The 27,264-nt window shown below is 36.7% G+C and overlaps 2 protein-coding genes across 2 annotated transcripts; one reads left to right on the top strand and one right to left on the bottom strand.

Moving 5' to 3' along the window:
• The first annotated feature begins 1,375 nt into the window (after window positions 1–1,375).
• Window positions 1,376–27,264, top strand: rtf2 (replication termination factor 2). The gene is made up of 9 exons (XM_058403253.1): window positions 1,376–1,576; window positions 3,561–3,655; window positions 3,759–3,852; window positions 6,485–6,624; window positions 12,434–12,512; window positions 22,996–23,109; window positions 23,210–23,264; window positions 23,996–24,049; window positions 26,310–27,264. Exons 1-9 carry the CDS (start codon window positions 1,508–1,510, stop codon window positions 26,489–26,491), a joined length of 882 nt encoding a protein of 293 aa, XP_058259236.1. The 5' UTR covers window positions 1,376–1,507; the 3' UTR covers window positions 26,492–27,264.
• Window positions 17,296–20,445, bottom strand: LOC131361726 (beta-1,3-galactosyl-O-glycosyl-glycoprotein beta-1,6-N-acetylglucosaminyltransferase 7-like). The gene is made up of 4 exons (XM_058403252.1): window positions 20,309–20,445; window positions 18,010–18,989; window positions 17,699–17,794; window positions 17,296–17,554 (listed from the first exon to the last, which is right to left on the bottom strand). Exons 2-4 carry the CDS (start codon window positions 18,950–18,952, stop codon window positions 17,325–17,327), a joined length of 1,269 nt encoding a protein of 422 aa, XP_058259235.1. The 5' UTR covers window positions 18,953–18,989; window positions 20,309–20,445; the 3' UTR covers window positions 17,296–17,324.

The raw sequence follows: 27,264 nt of genomic DNA, 5'->3' as shown, positions 1-27,264 counted from the left end.
GAAATTCTAACTAGAATCCTGTTCTAGTTTCTTATTGAAATCCCTTTGACAAGGACACATTCAGATAAAGCACATTCTGTTTCTGGAAGTATATAATACCTATTCTAGTACTTTCTAAGATACACTCAGTAGCTTCTCAGTAATTATGGCTGATACATCTACCATGTATGTGATATACTGACTTTAGTGTATAATTAATGACAGTAGCCAGCTCCTCTATGTGGTCCACCACTGTGAAGAAACCACCCCAGCCAGATCTTATTTGGGCGATTGACTATTCTAACCACAGAATTAACACTGACATGGTTGTGTGTGTGTGTGTGTGTGTGGTGCTGCAATGTATGAAACAGCATTGTTTTTAATTGTAGAGCCTAATCTGTGTACACAGTTGTTAGACATAGCTACCTTGCCGGTTTACATTGTATATGTAGATTTTTATGCACAAGTTGTGTTAATAGTCATGTAGCACTAAGTGAAGAGTTTGTGTGCACATAGCAGCACACAGAGTAAAAACTACCGCAAACAACTATGTAGCAGTTGCTAATAACAGGTTGGTTAGCACAGCTTTTTCACAAAGGTAACAAGATACAGTTAAAGAGAGATACAGTTTTGGTAAATTGTTACCCGAAACAAGTAAACACATATCATACTACAACTATACTGATGTTACAAGTATAGACCCGGCTTTTCAGCTGGTGCGCGTATTTTGATCAACCAGGCTTGTCAAACGTACTGCCTGAGGCCTGGGATCTGGCCCACCAAATGAATATTGAATGTGTGTTATGAATTAAAATCGTCTTGTGAACTGTAATTGAATTGAAAGTTTATGAGAAGAAAAAAAGTGCTTGTCTCTGGTGCAGAACAGAGCAAGAAACCCAGTGCAAATAAAATGAAGTCTTCATCGAACAGAGCAAGAAACCCAGGGGTATAAACTGTGCAAATAAAATGAAGTCTTCATCAGCTCCTTAAACATTTCATGGGTTTTGCAGCAACAGATATTTATGCAATCACAATTTTTATGTTGTTTCTTAAATACGATATTGATGTCAGCCTCACTTAGTGTACTTCTGTAACATATTCGTTTATTATTCTCAATTATTCATTGCAAAAAAAAAAAAACCCATATGGGAAAGTTCAAGGGGGTAAATGCTTATGCAAGCAAGTCACACCCGTGTGTTATTATAGTGTATTTTGCCCCCAAATGAGTTTGACACCGATGCCTTGACTGCATGTATGTGTTTATATACCGCCTATAAGCCTAACTTTTTTAAAGTGACAATTCAGCTCCATCTAGTGTTCAATATAAGCAAATGGTGTATATGTTCTGTATAATGATTCCAGGGGGCGCTACCTAAAAAGCACACACAGTTTAACAAGCCAGAAGAACTGTCTTTCTTGAGGTTTCTTTGGTTGTTTATTATGCTAACTCAGCCTAGCTAGGTTGAGATTTATTAGCTCTAGGAACTCTCTGAATTTGTGTATAAAACGATCGGATTTGTGAGTAAAGATGGGATGTGATGGAGGAACTATTCCTAAAAGACACGAACTGGTTAAAGGACCAAAGAAGGTGGAAAAGGTATGAGCTAACATTAACGCGGGGGCTGTAAAGCTAGCTAGCTGGCTAACGTTCGAATTTAGGCTAGCCAGGTGTTCTTTTCAGTAATAATAAAAATGATAATGTGAAAATACATTTTATTTTAAGTTCAACAGTGTGCCGTTTGTAATTTTTAAATTAGAATTATCTCCCAGGTGTTTAACAGTTAGCCAAAAGTAGCGAGTATCTACAGCACATGCAAAGATGTTCAGTTGGAAACATGGCCGTTTCTTATAAATTTGTCTTTATTTCATCTTTTCTCTGCGGTCCTTTGAAGGACATTCGTTAGTTGGCTAAATATCTATCCATGTTCCGTCATTGATTAGCGAATTGACAGGGATATAAAAATGATCATTGTTTCATTCATGTACGAATAACATGGAGGATGAGGAGAACATGATTAAAACAAGTTGTTGCTGTAGAAAAGAGGTCTTGTGGAGTTCATGCCATGCTCAGAGTTGTTTTGGTGGTGCAGTGGGATCTACACATTTTACATTACAATACGGCATTTGGCAGACGTCCTTATCTAGAACAACTTACATTTTGTCTCATTTTATACAACTGAGCAATTGAGGGTTAAAGACCTTGCTCAGGGGCCCAGCGGTGGCAGCTTGATGGACCTGGAATTCTACCTCTCAACCTTCTGATCAGTAACTGCTAAGGTACCACATCCCCCTGTACCACTTTAGCATAATTTTGGTATAGACCATTTATAGTACACTGACCAGGCATAACATTATGACCACCTGCCTAATATTGTGTTGGTCCCCCTTTTGCTACCAAAACAGCCCTGACCCGTTCTGCACTGTGTATTCTGACACCTTTCTATCAGAACCAGCATTAACTTCTTCAGCAATTTGCGCAACAGTAGCTCGTCTGTTGGATCGGATCACACGGGCCAGCCTTCACTCCCCACATGCATCAGTGAGCCTTGGCTGCCCATGACCCTGTCTCCTGTTCACCTCTGTTCCTTCCATGGACCACTTTTGATAGATACTGACCTCTGCAGACCGGGAACACCCCACAAGAGCTGCAGTTTTGGAGATGCTCTGATCCAGTCGTCTATCCATCACAATTTGGTCCTTGTCAAACTCGCTCAAATCCTTACGCTTGCCCATTTTTCCTGCTTCTAACACATCAACTTTGAGGACAAAATGTTCACTTGCTGCCTAATATATCCCACCCACTAACAGGTGGCATGATGAAGTGAACAACACTGATTATCTCCTCACCTGTCAGTGCTCATAATGTTATGCCTGATTGGTGTGTATTAGTATGGACAAGAGGCAAGGGATAGACATCAGGGAAGGTCACTTAAGGCAAACGTTTTAAGTTTACAGGATCTGGTAATGTCAAACAGGTCTTTATTGTTAATTTATGTACAGATCTTGTCTGTTTGGTTCTTGTTATATTCATAAAGTACAGGTTGGTTATGTTGGTTTGACAGCTATACATTTAAAAAAAGTGTACTGTATTAGAAACCAACATGAGCACTAAACTTGTTTTTCTTATTGAAATGGCCTGTAAAGCCTGTGTAAGATTTTGGGATGTTTTTCTTTTAATACCAATACAGAGTGATCATTTAAGAGTGACAGATGTGCACAAGTATTTAAGTTAATGTCATGTGTGTAATGTTTTTCCTCCACATCATTCCTGTTATGCCGTTTATGACCACTCATGGTATATTTCATTGCTTAGCCCTAGTAGTTTCACTGTAATCTAAAATAAACCTGGGTCATTTGTCCAACACCAGCTGTCACTGGATTTAACACTGCATTGTGTGAGCCTGATATCTATTTAATTCAATTTTGATGATGTTAGAGATTCACATCCCTTACTATCTAGCTGATATTGGGAGCTGGTGCAAGCATATGTAGTTTTATATAATTCAGACAGTAATTTAAGTCAGGATGTGCCACATCAGAAAGGTGAAAATTGATTTTTCTCAAAAAACTGTGTTTTTCAGGTGGACAAAAATGCAGAACTTGCTGCCAAGTGGAAATACTGCAGCCTGAGCCAAGAGAAGCTACGCCGGCCTATTGTGGCCTGTGAACTCGGGAGGTAACAGAATAGTTATTTTAGTAGAAAAATAGATAATTAGATGTAATTTCTATTTGTCTTACTTTGATGGATTAAACTTAATTGAACTGCATTCCTTTAACAGGCTGTACAATAAAGATGCCATCATTGAGTATCTGTTGGATAAATCAGCTGAAAGACCAAACACTGAAGTTGTTGCACATATACGTAGCATCAAGGTGAGCCTGACAAGGACAAGCACTGATATGAATTTAAATATGAAAAGGTCATGCAAGTCATATTTTCCCTTGCTGGTTAACAAATCTTCTTTAATTATTGTTTGTATAATCCGATACATTTGATGTATTTAGCCACCCAAACCACACCCACCCACCCATATACCAACAGAAAGAGAACTGGACATCTTGTTAACTGAAAGAAAACTCATTTGACCTGTTTGTTTGAAAGTAACAAGCTATGATTAACTTAATTTATTTGATTGACTCCACTAATACTTGGTGGGGCAAAGCACTTTGGAATTACTTTTTTCCTAATGCTGCAACCTGCTACACTATGCATGTAAAGTGAGGGTGGAGTTTGGCTGTCCTAGTTTTTCTTACGTTATGTTCACACTTACTGTAATCTTATCTATGCACGTCGCCGGTTGCTTCAACTACTGCTGGTTGATGTATATATACATCCATACATATACTACTCACAAAAAGTTAAGGATATTTGGCTTTTGAGTGAAATTTATGGAAAATGTAAAAAGTTCACACTACAGTGATATTATATCATGAAAATAGGGCATTTAAGTAGAAGCATGCAATGGTGATTTCCTCATCTCAAACAATTTATTGAAACAAAAGCCAACAACAGTGGTGGGTATACCACAACAAAAAATGTCAATGTCTCAATAATTTGTCATGTGCGCCTGACCAGTAATTACAGCTTGACAACAACGTCTCATGCTGTTCACAAGTCAACTTATTGTCTGCTGAGGCATGGCATTCCACTCTTCTTGAAGGGCGGCCCTCAGGTCATTGAGGTTCTGGGGTGCAGGGTTATGAGCCTCTACACGGCGATTCAGCTGATCCCATAGGTTTTCTATGGGATTCAGGTCTGGAGAAAGTGCAGGCCACTCCATTTGAGGTACCCCAGCCTACAGCAGCCGTTCCCTAATGATGCGACCTCAATGAGCTGGAGCATTGTCGTCCATGAAGATGAAATTAGGCCTGTGTTGTTCATGCAGTGGCACAATGACTGGATTAATGATGTTATTCAGGTAGTATTGGCTTGTCACTGTACCATTCACAAGATGTAGGGCAGTTCTGTATTAAGTAGACACACCTGCCCAGACTGTAACATCACCACCAAAGGCTCGTCTGGTGACAACAGTGGCTGATGCATAGTGCTCTCCTTGACGTCTCCAACATCGTTGGTGGCCATCATTTCTGCTAAACGTAACTTGACTTTCATCAGAGAACAGCACTGAGGCCCACTGGTCCCTTGTCCAGTGTAACGATGACGCCTGTGCCTGGTGGTGTGGTCAGGTACCCTTGCAGGCCGTCTAGCACGCAGACCATGCAGATGTAAATGGTTTCGAATGGTCTGACGTGACACTTGGGTGCCTCTCACCTCCCTTAAATGTGCCTGGAGTTGTGTGGCATTCATCATCCGGTTCCGCAGGGCACTGTTCACAATGAAGCAGTCATCAACGTGGGATGTGGACAAAGGACGTCCACTTCTATGCCTTTCTGTGACTCTTCCAGTCTCTCTGTATCTCTGTCGCAACCTGCTGATGACAATCTGTACCACTCTAAGCTCAGTGGCCACTTCCCTCTGAGAACATCCTGTTTGAAGCATCGCAATTGCGAGGTACTGTTGATCAATTGTTACTGTAGATGTTGTCTTGGTCTCATGATGTCAAAATGTGAACAGCATGATGAAGAGGACTGTTTAAATACCAATTCTAATTGAACCAGAAAATTTATTGGTCGATTCATGGATCAAACACCAGTTGTGAATTTTGCCGTTAAGCACCATGTTAGAGAACAGCAAGTTATGCAAAAAGTACTGAAACACTGAACAGTTGGACATGTGCATTCAGAAGTGTAGAGAAGGTCAAATTAAGTTCACCTGTAAAGGTTCAAGGTGCCTCCTGAAATTTCACCCGAAAGCCGAATATCCTTAACGTTTTGTGAGGAGTGTATGTGTATATGTAAAGGAAGTCATTTTGTTCAGCTGGAAGAATAAAAGCTGTACAGCCTGCCCCAGGCTGTGGAAAGTGTCTGCATTAATCAAAATGCACTACAATGCAGCACTAAAGCTCTTAAAACTTTAATTCTAGCAAAACATGCAGTTAACTTGTATTTAAACATATAATTGAGGTTAAATGAAAATTCTGTACATAATTCTATGTGACAGGAGAACCACTGTTAGGCAAATCCCTTTAACATTATTGCTGAGGGCATAAACAGGATACGTTTCATCAGCAGAGATGTTATGATGAAGTGGCTACATGAAGGGTTAATACTCACTTATTTTTTATAGTCTGTGTTACTGCACATAATAAGCTTGTAATACATATGAGGTTAAAAGTGATTAGTTAATTACATCTCTGGGTTAAACAGTAGACACACACAATAAATCTTTGACTTGTGTGGTGTGCCAATAAGTGAATTTATTATTTGTCGCTCTTATAAAAAAATATTTTCAAAGAACCAGTGTTCTCCTGAAAATTCAGGGGTTCTGATTTTAAGTGAAATATAGGGGGGAAATTTGATATTGGTTCCACAAGCTTAATCTTTCTCTCTTGTTTCTCTTTTTCTGTGTGTGTTTGTGCATTTTGTGTTTTTTATATACATGAAGGATGTGAAAGAGTTGAATCTGACTGAAAACCCAGCATGGGAAGGGGAGAGAAGGAATGCTAAGGGTGACTGCTATGAAGACGTACACTGTGCCATGTTTATCTGCCCTGTAGTGGGGCTGGAAATGAACGGCAAACACAAGTAAGAGAAACTCATTTTTACTGGCATATCATTCTAATGCTAGATTTGGGAATAACCGTATTGTTACAGGAGAGCACAAGCCTTTGTGAAACTGGGGTTAGTAATCTGATATGTTAAAATTTGCGGGTTCACTCAGAGAAGAAGCCTGAGTCGCACTGCTGCTGCTACCTCTGCTGATATCAGGGAAGACGGTGCCGAAAAACAGAGACAGTGATTGAATAGCAAAACTTTTCAAAATCTGCTGAGGTTAACAGGGGATGGTTATACAGAAGAAAGATGTAGTATACAGTTTTATCTTATGATAAACAAAAGACGTCAGCAGTAACAGACATGGTGGTTGATGTGTTATTGGCGGTTTGGCGAGTTTATTATTAAAAACGATAATTACAGAAGAAAAAAAAAGGCGCAGAGTGTCTGTGTCAACACGTGTTTATCAAAACAGAACAGAAAGGACCAAGGATATCACAGGCATAAGATCATAAACAAATGGTATTACACAGTAATGGACAGAACACAATATATCACTACCCTTTTGGGTCCCAATGGGACCTGTGCACGCTCTTAAGGAGCATCAAAGACAGTCTTTCTGCTCACAGCCACAAACTCAAATGACCGTCACCTTTTAAGGTCACACATGCCAGAGGTCAGAGGGCGGTCCTGTCCAGCAAGAAGCAAGACCTACTTTGTTGTGTTGAGTGAAACGGCAACGTAGTTGCCATTAACTAGGGCAGCTACAATCAGCTAACAATCAGAAATGCACTGAAAGTTACAAGGTAACAACAGACAGGCCAGAACTATGATCACAGCAACTGGTACAATGGAGTTCAAAATCCAATAGCATTATGAACGTCAGATAAATTTTGAGCAATTTCTAAAGAAAAAGCACATTCCATATTTCCATCACGCTGCTACTATGTGTACAATAAACATGTTTTTCTAAATCCCTTATTTTCTAAGCAATTGCTGAGTTAGTCTATCAGGATCAGAACATGAGCGAGTTCTAGAATGACCAAAGAGACTAAAAAACTAGTGTCTAGGAATGTTAACAGTGTAGTCCTAGTCAGATTATTAGACATGTGTAAAAGCTTTTCTATATGTCTATGTGAAAAGGTGAGATGAGATGAGGCCCCCCTAAGGGCTGCTTGATTGCTGAGTTTCCTCTTTCCTTGTTAATATGAGGAGAGATTGGACTTTTTACTAGTACAGCATCACCTGGGAGAAAAAGGGTGAGCCAACTGCTCTATGAGTAAAATAAGAGAGGCAGAGACATTAGCATGCACACTGTTCAGTTTCTCAATTAGTGTTTAAGTGTAATCACCGACAGTTAACTCTTGGATAATCAGATCAGGTGTGTAACGAGGACAAGGGAACCTCTTCTACAGCAGTCTGCATCTTTCCCCGAAAATGTCATCTGTATTTCCCCAAAATTTCATCTGTGTTTCAGTAGAGAACAGCCTTCTGCAAGGCCAAGTGATGACAACGAATGAATCCTTGAGTTAGTCATGTCCAGGTTCATTGATGATCGTGTGCCAAGATATTTTCAGAATATATCATGGTAATATTAAATAAGCAGTCCTGCTAGCATCAACAGGGTTGGTTGGGCAGATAGGCTGAACAGGATGCAGAAGAACAGTAAGTACTTTTATAGACCCTTTCATCTAAGGGTGTGTAACAGAACATTGCGACATGATGCATTACTATGGAAAAAATGTGCTCCAGCAGCATTCTATTATTTATATTTGCATCTTAATAATCAGTATTTGCATATAAAAGGGATTATCATAGACAGAAACCACCATGTTTGATCTGAGCTGCTTGTCTTCCTTTAAATGTTTTCATTTATTTGTAATTCCAGGATACTTGCATTAAGTCTGAAACTCAACTAGATGTCCTTAACATAAACCTGAGACTATCCAAATCCAGAGACTAAAAGGAGATTCTGTAAATTTGACAGGGCCTAATGTGAAGCTCAGTTAAGCATGTTGTATTAGAAATACTGTTTGTTCCTAAAGCAAAGAACATCACTTTTGGTTTTACCCACACATACACAATGTATGTAACTTTGCGTAAGCACTTGTGTAAGTCAGTTGTCTTGTGTAAGATTACCAAAGCTTCTCAAATTACTTGAGTTGCTTTGTTGAACATGCACGACTTCACGTGTGGACAAAATTGTTGGCACCCTTCAAGTGAAGAAAGAAACACCCACAATGGTCACTGAAATAACTTTACAAAAGTAATAATAACTGACAAAATTAACAATAAATTAAAATTTACTTAAAATTAACTAATGAAAATCAGACATTGCTTTTGAATTGTGGTTCAACAGAAGGATAAAAAAAAAAAAGTAATGAAACTGGCCTGGACAAAAATTATGGTACTCCTAGAAAAGATTGAAAATAATTTGCCCATAGGAACATGAGAAACTAAAGTGTGTCCTGTAATTAGCATCACAGGTGTCTTCAAATTTCTAATCAGTCAGTCTGTCTATTTTAAGGCTGAAAACTACCACAGAAAGCTAAGGAGAGAGTTGTCTCAGGAGATTAGAAGGAAAATTATAGACAAGCATGTTAAAGGTAAAGGCTATAAAACCATCTCCATGCAGCTTGATGTTCCCGTGACTACAGTTGCACATATTATTCAGAAGTTTAAGGTCCACAGGACTGTAGCCAATCTCCCTGGACGTGGCCAGAAGAGGAAAATTGATGACCGATTGAAGAGACAGATAATATGAATGGTAACCAAAGAGCCCAAACATCTTCCAAAGGGATTAGAGATGAACTCCAAGGTCAAGGTACATCAGTGACAGATCTCACCATCCGTTGCTGTTTGTGCCAAAGTGAACTTAATGGAAGACGACCGAGGATGATTCCACTGTTGAAAGCAAATCATAAAAAAGCGTTACTGGAATTTGCGAAAATGCATTTTGATAAGCCACAAAGCTTCTGGGAGAATGTCCTTTGGACAGATGAGACAAAATTGGACCTTTTTGGCAAATCACATCAGTGCTATGTTCACAGATGCAAAAATGAAGCATACAAAGAAAAGAACACTGTGAAACATGGAAGAGACTCGGTTATGTTCTGGGGCTGCTTGCTGCACCTTGCACCGGATGTCTTAAATCTGTGCAGGGTACAATGAAATCTCAAGACTATCAAGGCATTCTGGAGTGAAATGTGCTGCCCAGTGTGAGAAAGCTTGGTCTCAGTCGCAGGTTATGGATTCTATAACGGGATAAATACAGAAAACGCACAGCTAAAAACATCCCATGAATGGCTAATAACAAAACATTGTACTATTCTGAAGTGGCCTTCTATGAGTCCTGATCTAAATCTTAGCTGAAACATACAGTCTAGAGAAGGTATCCTTCAAACCTGAGACAGCTTGAGCAGTTTGCTTACAAGGAGTGGGCCAAAATACCTTTGGACAGGTGCAGAAGTCACATTGAGAGTAACAGAAATCACTTGATTGCGGTGATTGCCTCAAAAGGTTGTGCACCAAAATATTAAGTTAAGGGTACCATCATTTTTATCCAGGCCAGTTTCATTAGTTTTTTTTTTTTTTTTTTTAATGCTGTTGAACCACAATTCAAAAACAATGATTTTCATTAGTCAATTTTCAGTAAATTTTTTATTTATTTATTTATTTTTTTTTTTTTTTAATGCTGTCTTAACAATTTTGTCCATGTGTGTATCTATGGACAGATTGCCAAAATGGATATAGCTAAAGCTACCCCATTAATAAAAGTTAAATGCAGTTTTTTATCTGGAACCGTGAAATTCATTTTAACGTCACCAAAAGTTGTTTGCATAGTTAATTGGAATTCAGCATGTAATTAATGTGTCACACGAAACATGTCACTGTACATACAGCTGTTTCTATTTTAATAATTTTAAGAGATTGCCTACTTTGGTTGCCTTTATTAAGCTTTCTAAACTTTAAAAAAAAATTCTAAGACTAAAAGTCTTTCAATTAAGTTGTGATGTTAATTGGGTGGGCTGGTTTAGAAGATCTATAGGGCCTATAGAGTGGATATAAAATGTCTACACTCCTGTTAAATTGGCAGCTTTTTGTGATGTAAGAATAAAAAGCAAAAACAAATTATGTCTGAATCGTTTCTACACTCATTTTAAAAATAGCAACTTACAACACAAGAACAATAAAAATACAATAACCTGTATAACCTTATACTTTGTATAAGTGTGCACAGCTCTAAACTAATACTTAGTTGAAGCACCCTTAGATTTTTTTTACTTGGCATTCAGTCATGTGGGGTAAATCAGTGTAGCATCTAATTGTGTCAAATCGGCTAGGCATTTTCTGTGCACAGCCCTATTCAGGTCACCCCACAGGTTATATTTGAATAAATAATAAATACAATAATAATAAAAAATCTATTTAATAAAAATCTTTTTTTTTGTTGTCTATCTATCTATCTATCTATCTATCTATCTATCTATCTATCTATCTATCTATCTATCTATCTATCTATCTATCTATCAGCCTTTATGTTTTACATGTTTACTTCATTAAAACAAATTATAGAGGGCATAATAACCAGCCATGGCAAGGGAACATTTTTTTTGTTACCAAAACATCAGCCCTTTAGCACTTCTCTGCTACTATAAGGCAATTGTAAAAGAAACTGGGCCGTCTGTCAATAGAAGACACCCAGTGTGAACAACCTTCTTGATGATGATAATGGGAACCATTATAAAATAACGTCCAACATAATACAAGACTGTTTTTTGACTCTCATCTGTATGTTGATAGTTCTGGCTAAATTGTAATGAATTAGCTAGCTAGCTACAATAGACGAGAAGTGTCCTTAGCTACATTACACCTTATTGTATGACTTCCTTCTGAGTACCTTTTTTTGTCTCTCTCTCTCTCATTCTGACCGTCAAAATAGTCTGCTGAGCAGAGCTTTTCTTCATCTTCAGAGACACATTTGCTCTTGCAGTCAAATGGCAGTAATCTCTTTGTGGCTTTTCCAGTTGGCGTTTTTTTTAGTGAGTGTACAGCATATTAACTCATTTAAACATCAGAAGCTCTGCTTTGATTATTTCTGATGCTAGAGACAGCCGTGTAGATCTGACATCACTCCTTGAACATGGAAGAAGCTCAAGTTGTTGGAAGAAACTCATCATTTCAAGTTGAGGATGTGTTTTCTTTTGGCTTTTACTGGTTGAAATTATGTGTTGAGGCTTCAAGTCAAGCTTCAAGCTACAACATGTTATGGTTCTGTTCCATTCAAGAGCCCCAAAGCAATGAAATTACTGATGATGTAGCATTTCAAATCCGAAAAGACTCGGTGACCATTTACTGTACAATTTAATAATCGAAAAAGAAGTGTAACTCCACATTTAAGGTAAATGGTACAAATAATGGTTCCTTTAAATGAGAATAGAAGATTGTCTCCTTTAGTTGCTGTAGATGGATCTGCATTGTCAAAGGTTTATAATAAATTGTGGTGTAATTGAGAATTGTTCATAAATTGAAAGCATTTTTTTTTCTTTTAAATAATGAGGTCTCTCTAATTTTTTCCACAAAATGACAGGAATTTTATGTTTGCAACCTCATATTTATGCCCAGGAAAATTCTAAAGTGTTTCTGGGGAATTTTTAAGAAGGCCATCTCGTTTTGCCACATGTTTGAAAAAACAAAACAAAAAACAAAGCTATTATTTTTCTTAGCAGTTAAGCTGTATGTAATCTTAATTAGTCTGTATAGGTGTGAAAAATCTTGCATGAAACATGTGAATCATTGTTTAATGTTTTTTATTTATTTTTTGTCTTCGTCTTCGTGTCAGGTTTTGCTATTTGCATACCTGTGGCTGTGTGTTTTCAGAGCGAGCTCTGAAGGAGGTGAAGACAGAAATCTGCCATAAGGTAAGTTTTAACATACAATTTGGAGTATGAGTTATGTAGTAAGAAGCTGATGAGTCAGATAGTACAATTATCTGCTACTTTTGTTCCAAGGGAATTATAATAATTAAAAAGTACGGTACAGACATAACCAGGTACCAGTACTAAAATAACCAGGTGGGGAACACATTTTTTGCTTATACATTTCGAGTCTGCATTTCATTAGCATCTTTAGAATGTTTTACAGCATAATGTTAGCTGTTATTGGCTTTAGTCTCATCTAGACAGACCTGCAAACTGACAGATCTGGACTTCATAGCAGCTTTTATTAGCCAAGGACTGCCCAAGACATGTAAAGCAACCAATCACAGTTCTTTCATGTTTAGGGTCATGAAAATGTCAATGCTTCTACAATGAACAGGCTGTTGTGCCATAGATTATTTATTTAAGAAATTTGTGCAAATTTCTGCAATCATGGCATTCCAAACTCCAAAAAATAACTGTTTGCAAAACATCTACTTTGCCTGATTTTCCATAATCGAGGTAAGAAGGCAAACATCTAATAAAATAGGATCAGTAGAGAATCCATCCAAGTGCTGGCAAAGAGTTAGCCAGGCTTGGAAAAGAATACTGTTGACGTCTTTTAAAGAGTCTATATTGTGAACTTTACATATTTAGGAAATTTCAGCATTTTGCTGATCCTCAGAAGAGCTCATTGTCACATTCGTGAACACAACTTCTTCGAACCTTCCGAATTGTTTCCAATTCTATGTGCCATATGCATCAGACCATCCGTCAGTAGTTTTATGACGTCTGAGGCTGAGACTATCACTGGCTCTGTGTGAATCTGTGTTTCTAGTTAATTATTTGCCTTTTGTTGACAGAAAAGCTCTGCAGTCCATTAAAGGTTTTTACACAATGACAACTATCTTTAAAAAAGGTGCTCTGAGTAAAATAGGTTTTGCAGGCATCAACCATGTATTTAAAATAATTGCAGCTGTTTTAGTCAGTAAGAAAACCTAAGAGATGATGCTCTCTTGTCTGTCTTTTCTTCTGCACATACATGGACAGCCAAAAAAATGACAGATAATATATGAACAGATGTGTATGTAGTATCTTTTTCTTGTCAGTAAGAAAATAAGGCAAGAAGGGGATTCAGAATGCACGTTTTTTGCCAAGTATGAAAACATTTAAAATATAGACAACAATAAAAAAAATATTTAAATATATAAAATAATGACAAATAATTTGATAAATCTATTTTCAGCTGCTGCAGATGTTTATTTTCTAATGGGTTGGGTGTGCTTAATAGTGTTTTGTTCATGTAGTTTATTTAGTTTGGATGTTCCTTATGTCCATTGCTTCAATTTTGCAAGTTAATTACCATTTACTGCCTGACGATTTTCATGACTAATTCATTTAATTCTAAATAATTAGTTCTAATGTGGTTTTTAAAATTTTCAAATTGACATGTTTACACTTGCATATTTTATTTTTTTTATTTAAAAAAAAAAAAAAAGATTTATTCAAAAATTATAAACCAGTATGAAGCAAAAACACTGCCTTCTTCACAGTGATGTATGTCAGCCTGAACCACATCTTCAGATCTACAGAATTGGTACAAGTCCGATGAAGAACTTTCTGTAAAAGATAGCTCTTCGTTCCACTTGCTTTGTAATCAGTAATTCACCATTCAGAATTATTGTTTTCCACCATAGCAAATTTGACAAGCTAGCCAGCTCTGTGTGCTGAGTGATGTATGTTGTCCTTCTCAAACAGTGAAATATACACAGTGTTTTAGTTTTAGCAAGCAAATATGTCTATATGTTGATTTAATCTAAAACAAATACTTGTGTGTAAATATGGTGAAACTCATTTAAGAATACTAGTTTGTTTTACTTCTTATACTGTCTGTATCCAAGTTAATTTACATCAGTCCAACAACGGAAGGTGTTTTTATTGATGGGTTCTAGTTTTATTTGTCAGACTTCCTTAATATTGTTATTCACTAGTTATTATGGTATAATATATAGCTCATAGAGTGAAATCAACAGTGCTTAAATGATTGATGCCATTTTGCTCAGATTATCATTTGTCTGGATAGATCCATGCGTATTTGTAGTGTTTTTAATTAATTAAATTAATGATTTTCTTACTTGAGAGGTTCTTAAAATTCAGTTTACAGATATCCAAGTCTAATACATACATATGTAAGCACTGACACACCAGTGTCAGGTATTCGTGGTCTTGCGCATAGCCTTTGCAGGACAAGGCTTCTTGTTTAGATAGGACTAAAGGGAGTGGGTGAACTTTTATTTATTTAATTAATTATTCAATAATGAATAATTTATGGATGTGATCATAAAATTCATTAATTATTTTCTTTTGAAATGTATTACCTAAGCCAATGAAAGGTTGACTTCCCACTCACCTCTCAACTAGTAATTTATCATAGTTGTGTCATTGCTATGGTTTGGTTTTCTGGTTTGGTGTTTTTGCTGTGGTTTGGATTTCTGGTTTGACTTTCATGAAACTTTTTTTTTTATTACACGATTATACATGATTAACAAGAATATTGCACAATTAAAGTCATTACAATATAATGATATTCATTAAAGGTCAAAAGCATTATCACTGCTGTTTCTGAATACCACCCTTAATTTATTCCATCAAATTTTCAGAGCTGCTTGGTTGAGTAACAGGAGATTTTTGTTTTTTTGTTTTTTTTATCCTTTTTTTTAGTGGATCTGTCAAAGATATCTTGAGGCAAATGATGGTAAATTGTACTGTAAAAGATTAAAATGACAATTTTTGTGGCATTTCTGCTCCTGTTATTGTCTGGTATTCACCCAAAATGCAAAAGTGAAACAATCTAATTTTTTGGATCAGCAAAATTGCCAAATGAAGTGACTATTTAGATAGATGACATTCTTATCATGAACCTACTGCAGTAATGTTTTAAGCATTGTTGATACAATGGTGTATCAGTAACAGTTTTCAGGCATGGATACATCGAATAAACAAACTTTCTCACAGTTTTCCTGTATCTGCTTCCCTAATACTTGATGGGACACAATAAACAGTGCCTTCATGCATTATTTATTACTGTTCAAGACAGCTTGTTAGGGCTCATGAAAAAGCATCTGTTTTGCATTCTTTATTCATTTGTAGTATTCACTTGAGTGAAAAATACTTATTTAAAAATATTTAATATTTGATTTCCCCTCCTTCTTTAATGACAGTTTGTACTCAAGGTTGCTTGCTCAAGAGATTTGTTTAGGAACTATACAGTATGACCACTTGAAAATGCATAATACAGTAAAACTAACAAATGATGAGTCAAGGCGAGGGGCTTTTATTGTCATTTCGACCATATATATAACTGACGCAGCACAGAATGAAATGAAACATTATTCCTTCATGGTCCCGGTGCTGCATAAAGACACAGAGCTACAATAGACAATACAGGACTAGGGCTAAAGATTAAAAAAAATATCCTATCAAAGTAGGTTACATAAAGTGCATGTGTGCAGCCTTGATAAAATGGCTCTTGAGCTTTGCGTGAAGGTAATAAATCAGTTTGCATGTTTTCTTGCTACTGCATATTATTAAGCACAGCAATATCATATTTCCAAGATGTTAAATTACACTCCCAGTCACTGTTGCTTTTCCAAAAATATCTATTTTTGGAATTTTTTTGCTTGATTGAAACAGATTTTATCTATCCAATTTCCATTAAAAACAAACATACCAACAAAGCACCCGTTGAAGGTTTAGCACAGTCAATTACTGTATTGTTTATGTACAGCCTGTTGATGATACTTTCCCTCAAACAGGAGCATTAAATATTAAATATGAAATAGCCTTTGCCCAGTAAATGGAACTAGGAGGAAATGGAACAAATATTGCACCATACATTTCAGTGAATATGAAGCCAGCAAGACAAAACTTCATTATGAGTTCAGATGCAATACAGTATTTTAGCTTTATAATATAGGAATTGCATGGGAAAAATAAAACATTGCAAATATGTAAAACGTGCAAAGACAGGATCCAATATAGTTCATTTTCCTTCCATTTTTCTTGCCTTTCCTGCTTTCCCCTTTTCCCACAGAGGTCTCTTTAGATCATTGACTTGTGGGAAAAAGTTTGCAAGTTTGATCAAAGACAACTTTCAGTCATAAATAGTAACTAAACCACCATATAGTGGAATGTTGAGAATATAATGCCTTTTATAAAGCTACACATTATGCTGGAGGAGAAACGGAATGAAATGCCTTTATGAAGGTCTCATTTCCATGACTGACTGACAACAAATGAACTCTGGCGTCTAAAGTGACCCACATGTCCACTTGATTTGTACACTTTGAAAACAAAGCAGTTGGAGCTCTTTCTGGTTGAGATGCACCAAAAGAGAAACATTTCAGATACACTCTATATTAAAAAAATATGGTTGAACATAAACATCAGCTTAAATGTTAAGTGCCTGAGAATTGAATAGAAAAAATAATAGATTTTTTTCCCTTTAAATTCACTATATTTCTATTGCTATATCCCTATAGTTTGTGAGTATACCGCTGTATCTCTGTAAGTTGTGTTTTTTTTTTTTTTGTTGGTTTTTTTTTGGTGATATATGGCAATAGTTTAATGAGCAATACATATTGTCAGAATTGTTAATACTATTTCTAAAGTTTCCTAACAATTTAATGACTCTCATTTTAGAATAAAACAACCTATTGTATCCAAAGATCTTTTTTCTGTGGCTTAATCATTCCATGCTGAACTGTGGACAACAAATAAGATTAAGTGTAAGTATTAACTCTAACCTTTTTTCGTTCAGTCTGCTATTGTGGCAGTACTAATATTGACTTCTCTTGCAAGTTGCCATGATGACTGAATGGGCACTGATGCCTGCTGTAAAACTTTGTGCCTGTGCCACTGTTCTAGGCAGTCCAGAGCTTCAGGAAATTTAGAGCTGTCAAACTTGTTTGCGAACATGCTGTTCATCTCAATTATCCAGGGTAAATCCTCAACATCGTAGACACAGACATCCCTGATGTAAGTTCCTGTAGAGACAAATAGTGTTTTTGATAAGATTGATCATATCTTGTATTAGCTCTTGACAGATACTTCTCACATATACAATAGTTCCTGTGGGTTAGACAGGGTTATTCTATTCTATTCTAATAGCTGTTTTGAAGCTGTCATACCGTTACAGCCTTGATGTGCTGTCCCTTCTTGGTCTTTCCATTTAATAGCCCGAATGTTACCCGCCCAGCCAGCGTTTATCTTGCTGCCAGGGGCATCTGTGGAAATATTGAGCAGTGTGAATATACCCCATATGTTCATGTATTTTAATTGTTTATACAGTTAGTTTTATACATGTGCACATTAAAAGATGCTACATGTTCTGCTGCCTTATTTCACCAGTAGTGATATTTTTTTGATATTTTAATGTTTTTTTTTTCTTCTGATTGTTTGAATGTGTGTGGATCGAATTTCATGAGTAGTCTGTTCTTACCTTCCACATGATTAAGGGTTACCCAGTAATGCTCATCTGGGCTGTATGCATCCTTTGACCACTCCAACAGGTCTTTGGCCACTGAGCTGGTGAGCACGTAATACACAAATATTGTATGTAGACTGTAGTAGGCTGTACCAAAGTAGATTGTCAGGTTGTGTGGAGGAGGGGACTTTTTGTAGTCTTTACCTAAGGAGGCCACATAGCGACCTGTGATTTCCTTGTGTTGTATTTCAGTCCTGTGTCGTATGTACACTGGCTGTTTGATCCCAGGAGTCATGTTGTTATCTCTCCATTCTTCCTGTTGCATATATCGGACCATCTCCAGGTTACTCTTGACAGGAAAATCCTGGCCACACAGGTTTATCACCCTTCGCCATTTGACTGGAGACCTCACCAGGTCCTCCATGCAATTAATATCAGCCTTCAGGCGAGAAAAACCACCATAAGTCACTGTCTCGCTAACTGAGGCTAGAAAGACATTGGGAAAACACTCTACCAATCTCTCAACACTTAGTCTGTAATTTTCCGGAGCTTTGGCATCTATGTGAATGCAGTAGATGTTGTGTGGTGCATAGATAGCTCTGAGCAGGCGCACAAACATCTCCAGGTCTTTGTGGATAGTGATGATGAAGGCCAGAGGGTAGTCCTCCTCTTCTTTGTTCAGGGTCTCCATAATAAAATGATGCTCTGAGTGTATGTGGTAGCAGTCGAGTGGACTGTTGAAGTTCAGCTCCTGGCATTCTGTTCTTTCCCATCTTGTGTAAGGAGTGGTAGGTGGCAAAATGTTACATTTTTCAGGAAATGGACGGCATCTCAAGACAGGCAGCTTTTGCCTTGGAGCATAATTAAATCTGCCAGCAAAATATATGCCTAAGATGATAATGATGCTTATAACAAAGCATATAAGAAATCTCCTTATGGTACCCTCAAGCTGGAACATAATTCACCGTCAAGTCGACCAGACCAAGTACAAGCACCTGAAATGTGTAGACAGAGTGAGATAAAAATCAGTAAGTTAGTTACAAAGTCTGGTGGCAAAATTGACTAGATCTGCTAATAAAAAGTTTGTTTCATCCAGAAAACAAAATTTATTCACCCTTCCTATAATTCAGCCCCCCCCAAAAGTATTGTCATGGCAAGGCCAATTATTTTGTGTTTTCTAAAACATTTGGGTTTGAGATCAAAAGATGAATAGAAGGTTGTAGAAGAATGTCAGAATGTCAGGTTTCATATCCTAATGGGTATCTCAAGACGTATTAAACAATTTAAAACGGGCAATGGTGTCAAACTCTAGTTTTGCCTGGACCACATCAGCATCTATGAATCTGAATCTACAGAATTAGAATAGGATTACAGACCTATTTTAAACAATTAGGCAGTCTATGAGCACAGAGATATGGGACGAGAGCCAGTAAAGTAGATTGTTGGAGATTATTGCAAATAAAAAGTAGTTCAGGATATATAATGTTGGCTGTAACTTTATTCCATTATTAACCTGTTATTTGAATCATTTTCATTAAAACAGTTGGACAGATATAATACCGCAAAAAAAAGACTAATGACAAAACTGCCGACCTTGTGTTTGACACTTGTGACTTAAAAGTATGAAACCAGGAAATATTTTAATTATAAAGAGGAAATCATGACCAGGAAGCACCTATTGACTAGTTCCTTTTGAGAAAGGAATGCTTTTAAAGCTTTACTGCATATTTCCCCAGTGCATCACTACTGAGTTGGAGGTGTCTGTTTTTAAGCTTCTCAGATCATGAATAGTATCATCATCATTATTATCTTTATTATTATAATTATTGTTCCTGTGCTTTTACCATTTCTGTTTACCGGCAGTTCAAAAACTATGGCATATAATTTTCAAGTTATTTTTGATAGCAGGTACTCTGTATTAGTGACTTATTAAGCTATTATATAGGATTTCTATTAGCTATTATACTATTACCCTATTTTTTTTTTACATAGAGTAAAAAAGTAGTTCTAACTTACAATTTTAATCCTTTCCTAAACTCTTAAAAAAATTATTAATTGCTCTACTTTGTGTTTCAGTTTATAAGTGCCTTATAAATATATAAATACAAATACCCGTAGTTGGCATATTGTTGGAGAATATTGGCAATAGGAGATAGTAGATAGATTTGACCATTTTTAAGAACCGGAATAAAAAAAATATTTTGTAAAATGTTTTACAGCAGTGTGACCGATTTCTAACAAATGTTTATACATATTTAATATTTTAGGCTTTTTTATGGATATTGCCCATCACACACACACACACTACACTTACCTTTTAGTTATCAAGATATCAAATAAGTTTAAACATCAAAGAACGCTGATGTCCAGGAAAGTCTTCTTTCTAGCTGATGACCTCAGCTAAAGACACACGTTCAGCAGAGGAGAGTCATGTCTGCTGTCTGATTGTCTGTCGGTTATATGACCTGTGTTCTAAGAGAAGGTAGTAAAACTAAGAGAAGAGACAGACGCCTTATAATTCTCCTCCCTTCTCCATTAAGGTACTTCCCTTAAGGCCTCCTCATCACCTTTTATAATTGCCTTTCTGTTTCTATTTCTCTGTTTGTTCTGTGCCATCTACCATGCAACCAAATTAAAATAAACTTTTCTTGAACAAAAGCCAGCAGTCAAGTCCAGAGGTGTATAAATAAATATCAAATTAGCTCACTACTCCAACAGGCTGTTGTATTCAGGTGTTGCTGATGCTGTAAGTCTTAGGCAGCTTGTTGTGTTTCTAGAAAGAATTTAAAGATTACTTAATACTTGAACTAGACATAACTTAATCGGATACAAACTAGAGGATTGAATGAATGATAAGTTTTTTAAAATCTTCTCCAGCTTAATATGGTATAAGGATTAAGTCGTCAACGTCATCTAAGCGTAACTAAATAAGATATGGCACTCGAATGCTGTTGATGGTCATTAAGTGCATAGAATGTCACCAAAAAAACAAACCTAAAATCACTTTATATAGGCTTTTGCTGTACAACAATATGATCATAGGTACATATTATTAAACAGACAAAATATCATGTGAATTTCATCAGTAATTTTATTATCAGACTTACCAACCCTGAACAGGAAATCCCCCAAAACATCAGATCATGCTAGTGTTACACAAACGAGTTGAGCTGGCTTCAAGGTGACGTTGCATCTAGTACTTCTCTGTCTACTGGTATATAAGTAAACTCATCAGCTTGTGGAATTTTTCTCAACTACCAGCTGCTTCTTTGTTTATGGAATGGTACAAAAGTACCTTTAAAGTTTTTGTGCACTATGGATATGGATTATGGATATCGTAGGTTTGAGTTGAAAGCTGAGGCTGTTGGTGAGTGAGTCGAAGACGGATCACATGGAAATTGTGAAGGGAAAAAGGCTTGAAAATGGTCAAAACATGTTTCTTCTTCTTCATCAAATGAAAGTGAAAAAATGCAGTCCTGTTCTTTCCTGTTAATTTCTGTCTTAAAAGAAAACATTGGACAGACTGATTTGCCAGCCAATTTGTACAAAAGGCTGGTTTAAAACTTGATACAGAATATAAACTTAATTACTTCCTGCTAACATTAAAATAATTTTCTTCTTTAATTAAAGTTTCGTGAGCAAATCTTACTGTCCTCCCTTTTAATTTAAAAAATTTTTTTTTTATTTTTGTTGGCATACATTAACCGGCCTTGGCGGTTAATTCAGCTGTTTTTTCTGCTGAATTTCTGGTAAACACTTTGTAACATGTTCCAAGGAAGCTCAGTGCAACACAAAACATTCATTAGTCTAATTGCCTGCAGTTGTGAACAGGGTTTGAATAAAAATCGAACTGCACTTCGAACAGTTCATCAAAAAAAGCATTGGGTACATGTTGACTTTTCTAAAGTCCATACAAAACCTGACAGAACCATCTGATTTGAGAGCCAACACATTGGGCTAGCCAGCTCCATCTCTGCCTCTCTGCATATCTACTAGTCATACAGCTTCGGGTATGCTTCTGGATCGTTGTGTGACATAAGGTGAGGCCATGCCAGGCACTGGGGCCATGGCTAGAATACCTGTCTGCTGGACCAAGCCCTGTAGCATCTGAAGATCTGCCACTTGGGCATAAATCAGCACCTTGATGCACTGCTCCTGGTCATAGAGCAGTTGGAGAGGGACCTGACGCTATTTCTGGTGAAGTTTGGCGAGCGATGAAGTTTTCAGCACGTGTGTAACACTTTCCAGATTCAGTGCAGGAATAGAGGCAGGCTAAGAGTTTATTTTTTCAGCTGTTTTATTTTAGACATTTACACCATGCCCACAAACATGCTCTGTGCTGGTTGTCTCTCTCTTTTTTTTTTTTTTTTTTTTTTTTGAAAGAGCTTGTCTTTCTAACTTCTTGCCCTTGCCAGCTTACTGCAACACAGAACATTCAGTATTCCCAAGAATCGTTACCACTCATCCACTCTGGCACAGTTTTCCATTAAAAAACAGCACTTGAGTGCTGTTCCTACTTATTGATGATGATATGTTGATCAGTTTGTGACCAGCATTCTGTTGTGGTAGGTGAATCCTGGCAAATGGCTAAAATTGTCTAAAAAGCTTGTTGTAAGGTTGATTAAAACTTCCATGAAGAACCCCTCTATTTAATTTGAAGCATTTAGGCCCATACCTATTTAAACATAAAGGAACATTTAATGGATACATTCATGTACATCTAAAAAGAAAGCATTAATAACAAAGAAGTGAAAGAAAGATTGATAAAGCTAATTTAGTTGCCCTGTGCTTCAGGTCTCATGTTGTTGATTATGCAAGAATTGGAAACACATTTCCTGAAAGGAGGTGCATTAAAAAAAATTAAATGTGTTGATAAACTATCTTTTTTTTTTTGTCAGTAATTTTCAGACTATGTGGCACAGACACCACCTTTGATAATAATAACTAAAAATTCATCTGCTGCTTTGCTTTTGAAATTCTGAACTGTCTTATGTTTCACAGTGTGGAGACCCCTTTCATGAAGATGACATTGTGATGCTGAACAGCAGCAAAGAAGAGCAAGAGAAGCTGCAGAAGGCAATGGAGGAGAGAAGGGCCAAGGCTAAAATAGCAAAGGTAGAGCTTCCCCCTGACTATACCAGTGTAGAATTATGTCTACTATGTTTTTCTAATTTAAAAAATAATTCTAATGTCATATTGTACTTTACTCCCACAGAAGTCTAAGAAAAGCAAGGCTCTTGAGACTGTTCTTAAATCACCAGAAACAACAGGTACAGTGTATAAATGTTTTTATATTTTATAGTTTGGTGCTTGGGGCCCATTACAGCTTTATCATACTTTGACACTGTACGGAAACACAAAATTTAACACACTTTTCTTTTTTTTTTTTTTTAAAAGTTTCATTATGATCTTGCCTAGGCTTTCTGTGGAGATCATGGTTGATTAGGGCCCAGTATAACAAGCATAGTTTATCTTAAAAGTTTGAATCTTCCAGCGAGTTACTCAACTAGTGAGTCATGATTTGATCATTTCTAGACAGGTGTGTCATAGCAGAGAGATAAAAAAAAAAACCTAGGGTAACCCTAACACATTACCAAAAATGGACAAATGAGCTTACACACACTGTGTACTAAAGAAACAGACTGAATGACTGTACAAATATGGGAAATTTGGTCTTCAGATCAAAGCTTCTTGCACAAGAGGCAGCTTGGTGGTCCTGGGATTTGAACTCACAACCTTCTAATCAGTAATCCAATGTCTTAACAGCTAAGCTCTATAGCTTGAAAGCACTAAAGCTTTCCCTTCAGTGTCTCACACAGAGGCTCAGTGTACACAGGCTAGATTGTTTTTCTTTGTTGTTATGAGATTATAAATATCCATAAACATTAAGATATTACCCGCTACTGTTCAAAGCTACCACATTACATCCTGTGAAATGTTTGATTTATGCATTACTGATAATTATGTTCTTTATGTTTTTTTCCCTCTAATTTTTATACAGTGCCTGAGACAAAGTCAGCAGAAGTAAATGGAGAGAGCAGCAGCAGTGTCTCAGGTATAGACTTCACAGTTGATGTCCTCTCTTAACTCAAGCCTTAATGCCGGTTTTCTGTATCGCACATCTGAACATTAATTTAGGTCACAGAAAACCTGTTTGTTAAGTGCTGGGTACCATTTAGTCTAATAATAGCTAATGATGGAAAGCTTCTTTGCGTTGAGCCTTGTTCAGTGCAGCACTCTGTAGGTTTGTCTTTATAGGAGAGGAAGGAAGGAAATCACTGACACTGCAGGAGGCTCCCTTTTAAGCAAGCAGAAGTCAGAAGAGTTCACGTGTTACATTCATGACAATTACAGCTTAGCCACAGAAGACACTTCAGGATCATTTTTAAACACTTGACTTACATTGCTTTTCTGGAAATTTTAGCTATGTATAAGATTAATAAGATAAGTTTTGCTTTACAGACAGGCTGGACTTAAATATATTTACATTTCTGGCATTTGGTAGACGCTCTTATCCAGAGCGATATACAAAAGTGCTTTAAGTCTCTGTCATTGAAAACATTAACACTGGTTCAATAGGTTACAGACTTAGGATACCATTAGCCTAAAATTGGATGGTGTTTTTATTACCCAAGAAGTTACTATAAAATAGAATACAGTGCAAAAAGTAGTCAAAAGGATCTTGTATTTTCTATTAAACATCTAAAAAAACATTTTCTTGTACTATTGCCAGATTATTTTGCTAATTTTAAGTATTTTTATTTCTAGAAAGAAGCAGAAGGATCTGTCAATAGAATAAGAAGATTTAAAACTTAAAAGTCTAGAAATAGACTTAATCTTAAATTTGCTATATTGTACTCATAATAGGAAATGACAGATGAATTTCAAGACTTCGTCACTTTCTAAAATGTCTGTAACCGTTTGCTATAGCTGATATATTTGATTGGAATTACAAATATAATAGTTGTAAAGGTAATAAGCAATTGGTGCTGTTGAAGATTCAGAATACTGTAAATCAGTTGTATTAATAAATCAGCTTTTTATCCCTACCTACAACATTCCAAAATATAGTTAGTGACAAGTTTAGGGAATATCTCTGAACATGCATGCTCAGAATAAGAGCATCATTTTAAATGGGAGACAGCCTTGACGAGATGTCTCTGAGACATGCTGAGAGTGAAGGATACAAATGACGATTAGAAAAGTGGAGTAAGGATGATGCTGACGTATAGATGTAGGTCAGCTGAAGACCAGGCCCAGAATCCTCCCTTGTGTGTTGGTGGAGACGTCCTGAAGGTCAGGTCAAAAGCATATGCTTCCTGATCCGCATGACAGCTTTCACCTTACCAACTGCTCTGTTTCTAAACTCATGGTATGAAATCCTCCAAATAGATTATGCCATGACAGTAGGCCGGTTCGGTTTCAAAAAACACTCGAGGGATGCTGTTTTTTTTCATTTCCACATCTGTGTGAACAAACATTTTTTTCTGATGAACTGTTCTGAATATCAGTATCATTAACTTTTATTTCATTATGTCTTTAACACTTCACTGTAAATCAATTTCAAGTCTAATACCATGAATTCAATTAAATGTATTTGTTTGTTGTTATTCTGATATTGATTGTTCCTACTCAAATGCACTTAGATACTGTATATCTTGTTGATACTGTTATTATTTCTATTGTAATACTGCTGTTATTAATCAGAGCCATATCACTGTTTTACAGACATTAAAATCCAATAAGCTATATGAAATCATGTATATACAATATTTATGTTAAGACAGTGGTCAGCTTAGTTGTCATATTAAGGCGTCCCCAAAGTTATCCCCAAGTCCTAAATTTTCCAATTAGTGAACTCTAATGCAATCGGTGACAGGATTAAGCCCGTGTCGCTAACCTTGTAGAGTGTAAGAGAAAACCTAGTCAAAGGACAGCAGCCAGTGAGTTCTCTGTGCTCCCCCAGCTCTCAGTAAGTGCCTCACAGGAAGTGCCAAGATTAAAGGGGAAACTGAAGTTGAGATGAGCCTTTTTACTATCACTGTCTCTGACAAAAGTGGAGCATATGAACAAGAAGCAATCCCCAACATTTCAGCATAATGTTTATACCATATGTGACAGGGTTGTCTAATGCCTACCTTAATGCCTGCTGCTATGCAACTTGAAATGGAAAACTCTGGAAAAACATCTTAACCTTTCTAACTGACAACACTAATGATACCCTTAAATACTAAAATATAGCTGATCATCTGTACATCATTAACCACAAACCAATTTTTTAATTACACTTTTTCCCCCCTTCCACTCATGTATAGCTCCAGGACCCTCTGGCTCTTCAAAGCCAGTGAAGGCCACTGCTGCAGCAGGGAGTAAAAGATCAATTCAGGACACAGAGACGTCTGAGGCCTACAAATCCATCTTCACATCTCACAGCTCTGCTAAGCGTACCAAAGACCAGATGTCCAACTGGGTTACCCACACACCTTACCATTTTTAAGAGCCACATGATTAGTAATGATGGCATTTGCATTTTGACCTAATTTAGCATTTATGCTTTCTGGCTTTAATACAGGATTCTCTCAAACACCTACTTTGTATAAGCATTTGTTTCTAGCATGTTTGTATTTATCAAGCAAAACATATTTTGAAACCCTTTTATTCCATATTTTCGTGTGTATTCTGTTATTGTTGGCCTTATTTTCCCTACAGTAGTCTTGTGATACATTTAACTGTTTTATTCAGATGGCTGGCTCTGTTATGCACTGGGGGGCATTTTGCTGACATGGTCCGGGTCTACTTGTCCTCTAGCAAGGAAAGGTTATAGCAAATTAGTATACATTTATTTTAAACATTTCTATACTGATAGGAGAGGTCTCTTCCAGGCAGCAACAACACCCTCATCTACATGGTACAATCAGAAAGTCATATGGCATGCCAGTCTCACTAGATATCAACCATTTTGTAGCTGTCCAGTGTAACAGCTTCAGTGTGCCTTGGTATTAATGAAGGTGATTGTTCAAAATAACCTTGTACTGATTTTGAATGCCCATCCACTCTAAAGTGAAAAATGGACAAAAAACATTGCAACAAAATGCTACCACTGCATAACACAGCCACCAGTTTTAATTTGTCACCTGTCTATATACGTCTTGTGTGACAGCATATTCTGATAAACTTTGTAAAGACTTGCCAGAAGATGGCAGTGTGCTTCTTATAATGTCATGCTCTGAAGGGTGCATGATTTATAAATAAAGGTCTTGGCAAACTTTT

The sequence above is a fragment of the Hemibagrus wyckioides genome, linkage group LG11 (assembly GCF_019097595.1).
Source record: "Hemibagrus wyckioides isolate EC202008001 linkage group LG11, SWU_Hwy_1.0, whole genome shotgun sequence".
In the NCBI taxonomy this organism is placed as follows: Eukaryota; Metazoa; Chordata; class Actinopteri; order Siluriformes; family Bagridae; genus Hemibagrus; species Hemibagrus wyckioides.
Note: the sequence above shows the minus strand (reverse complement) of the source record. Positions and strands in the feature narration are given on the sequence as shown.

Coding starts and splice junctions, on each gene's coding strand:
- LOC131361726 (XM_058403252.1), bottom strand. CDS start 18,952: ATGTTCCAGCTTGAGGGTACCATAAGGAGATTTCTTATATGCTTTGTT. Junction 17,795..18,009: donor AACCCTTAATCATGTGGAAG/GTAAGAACAGAC, acceptor ATATTTCCACAG/ATGCCCCTGGCAGCAAGATA. Junction 17,555..17,698: donor AGCACATCAAGGCTGTAACG/GTATGACAGCTT, acceptor TTGTCTCTACAG/GAACTTACATCAGGGATGTC.
- rtf2 (XM_058403253.1), top strand. CDS start 1,508: ATGGGATGTGATGGAGGAACTATTCCTAAAAGACACGAACTGGTTAAA. Junction 23,265..23,995: donor TAAATCACCAGAAACAACAG/GTACAGTGTATA, acceptor ATTTTTATACAG/TGCCTGAGACAAAGTCAGCA. Junction 24,050..26,309: donor GAGCAGCAGCAGTGTCTCAG/GTATAGACTTCA, acceptor ACTCATGTATAG/CTCCAGGACCCTCTGGCTCT.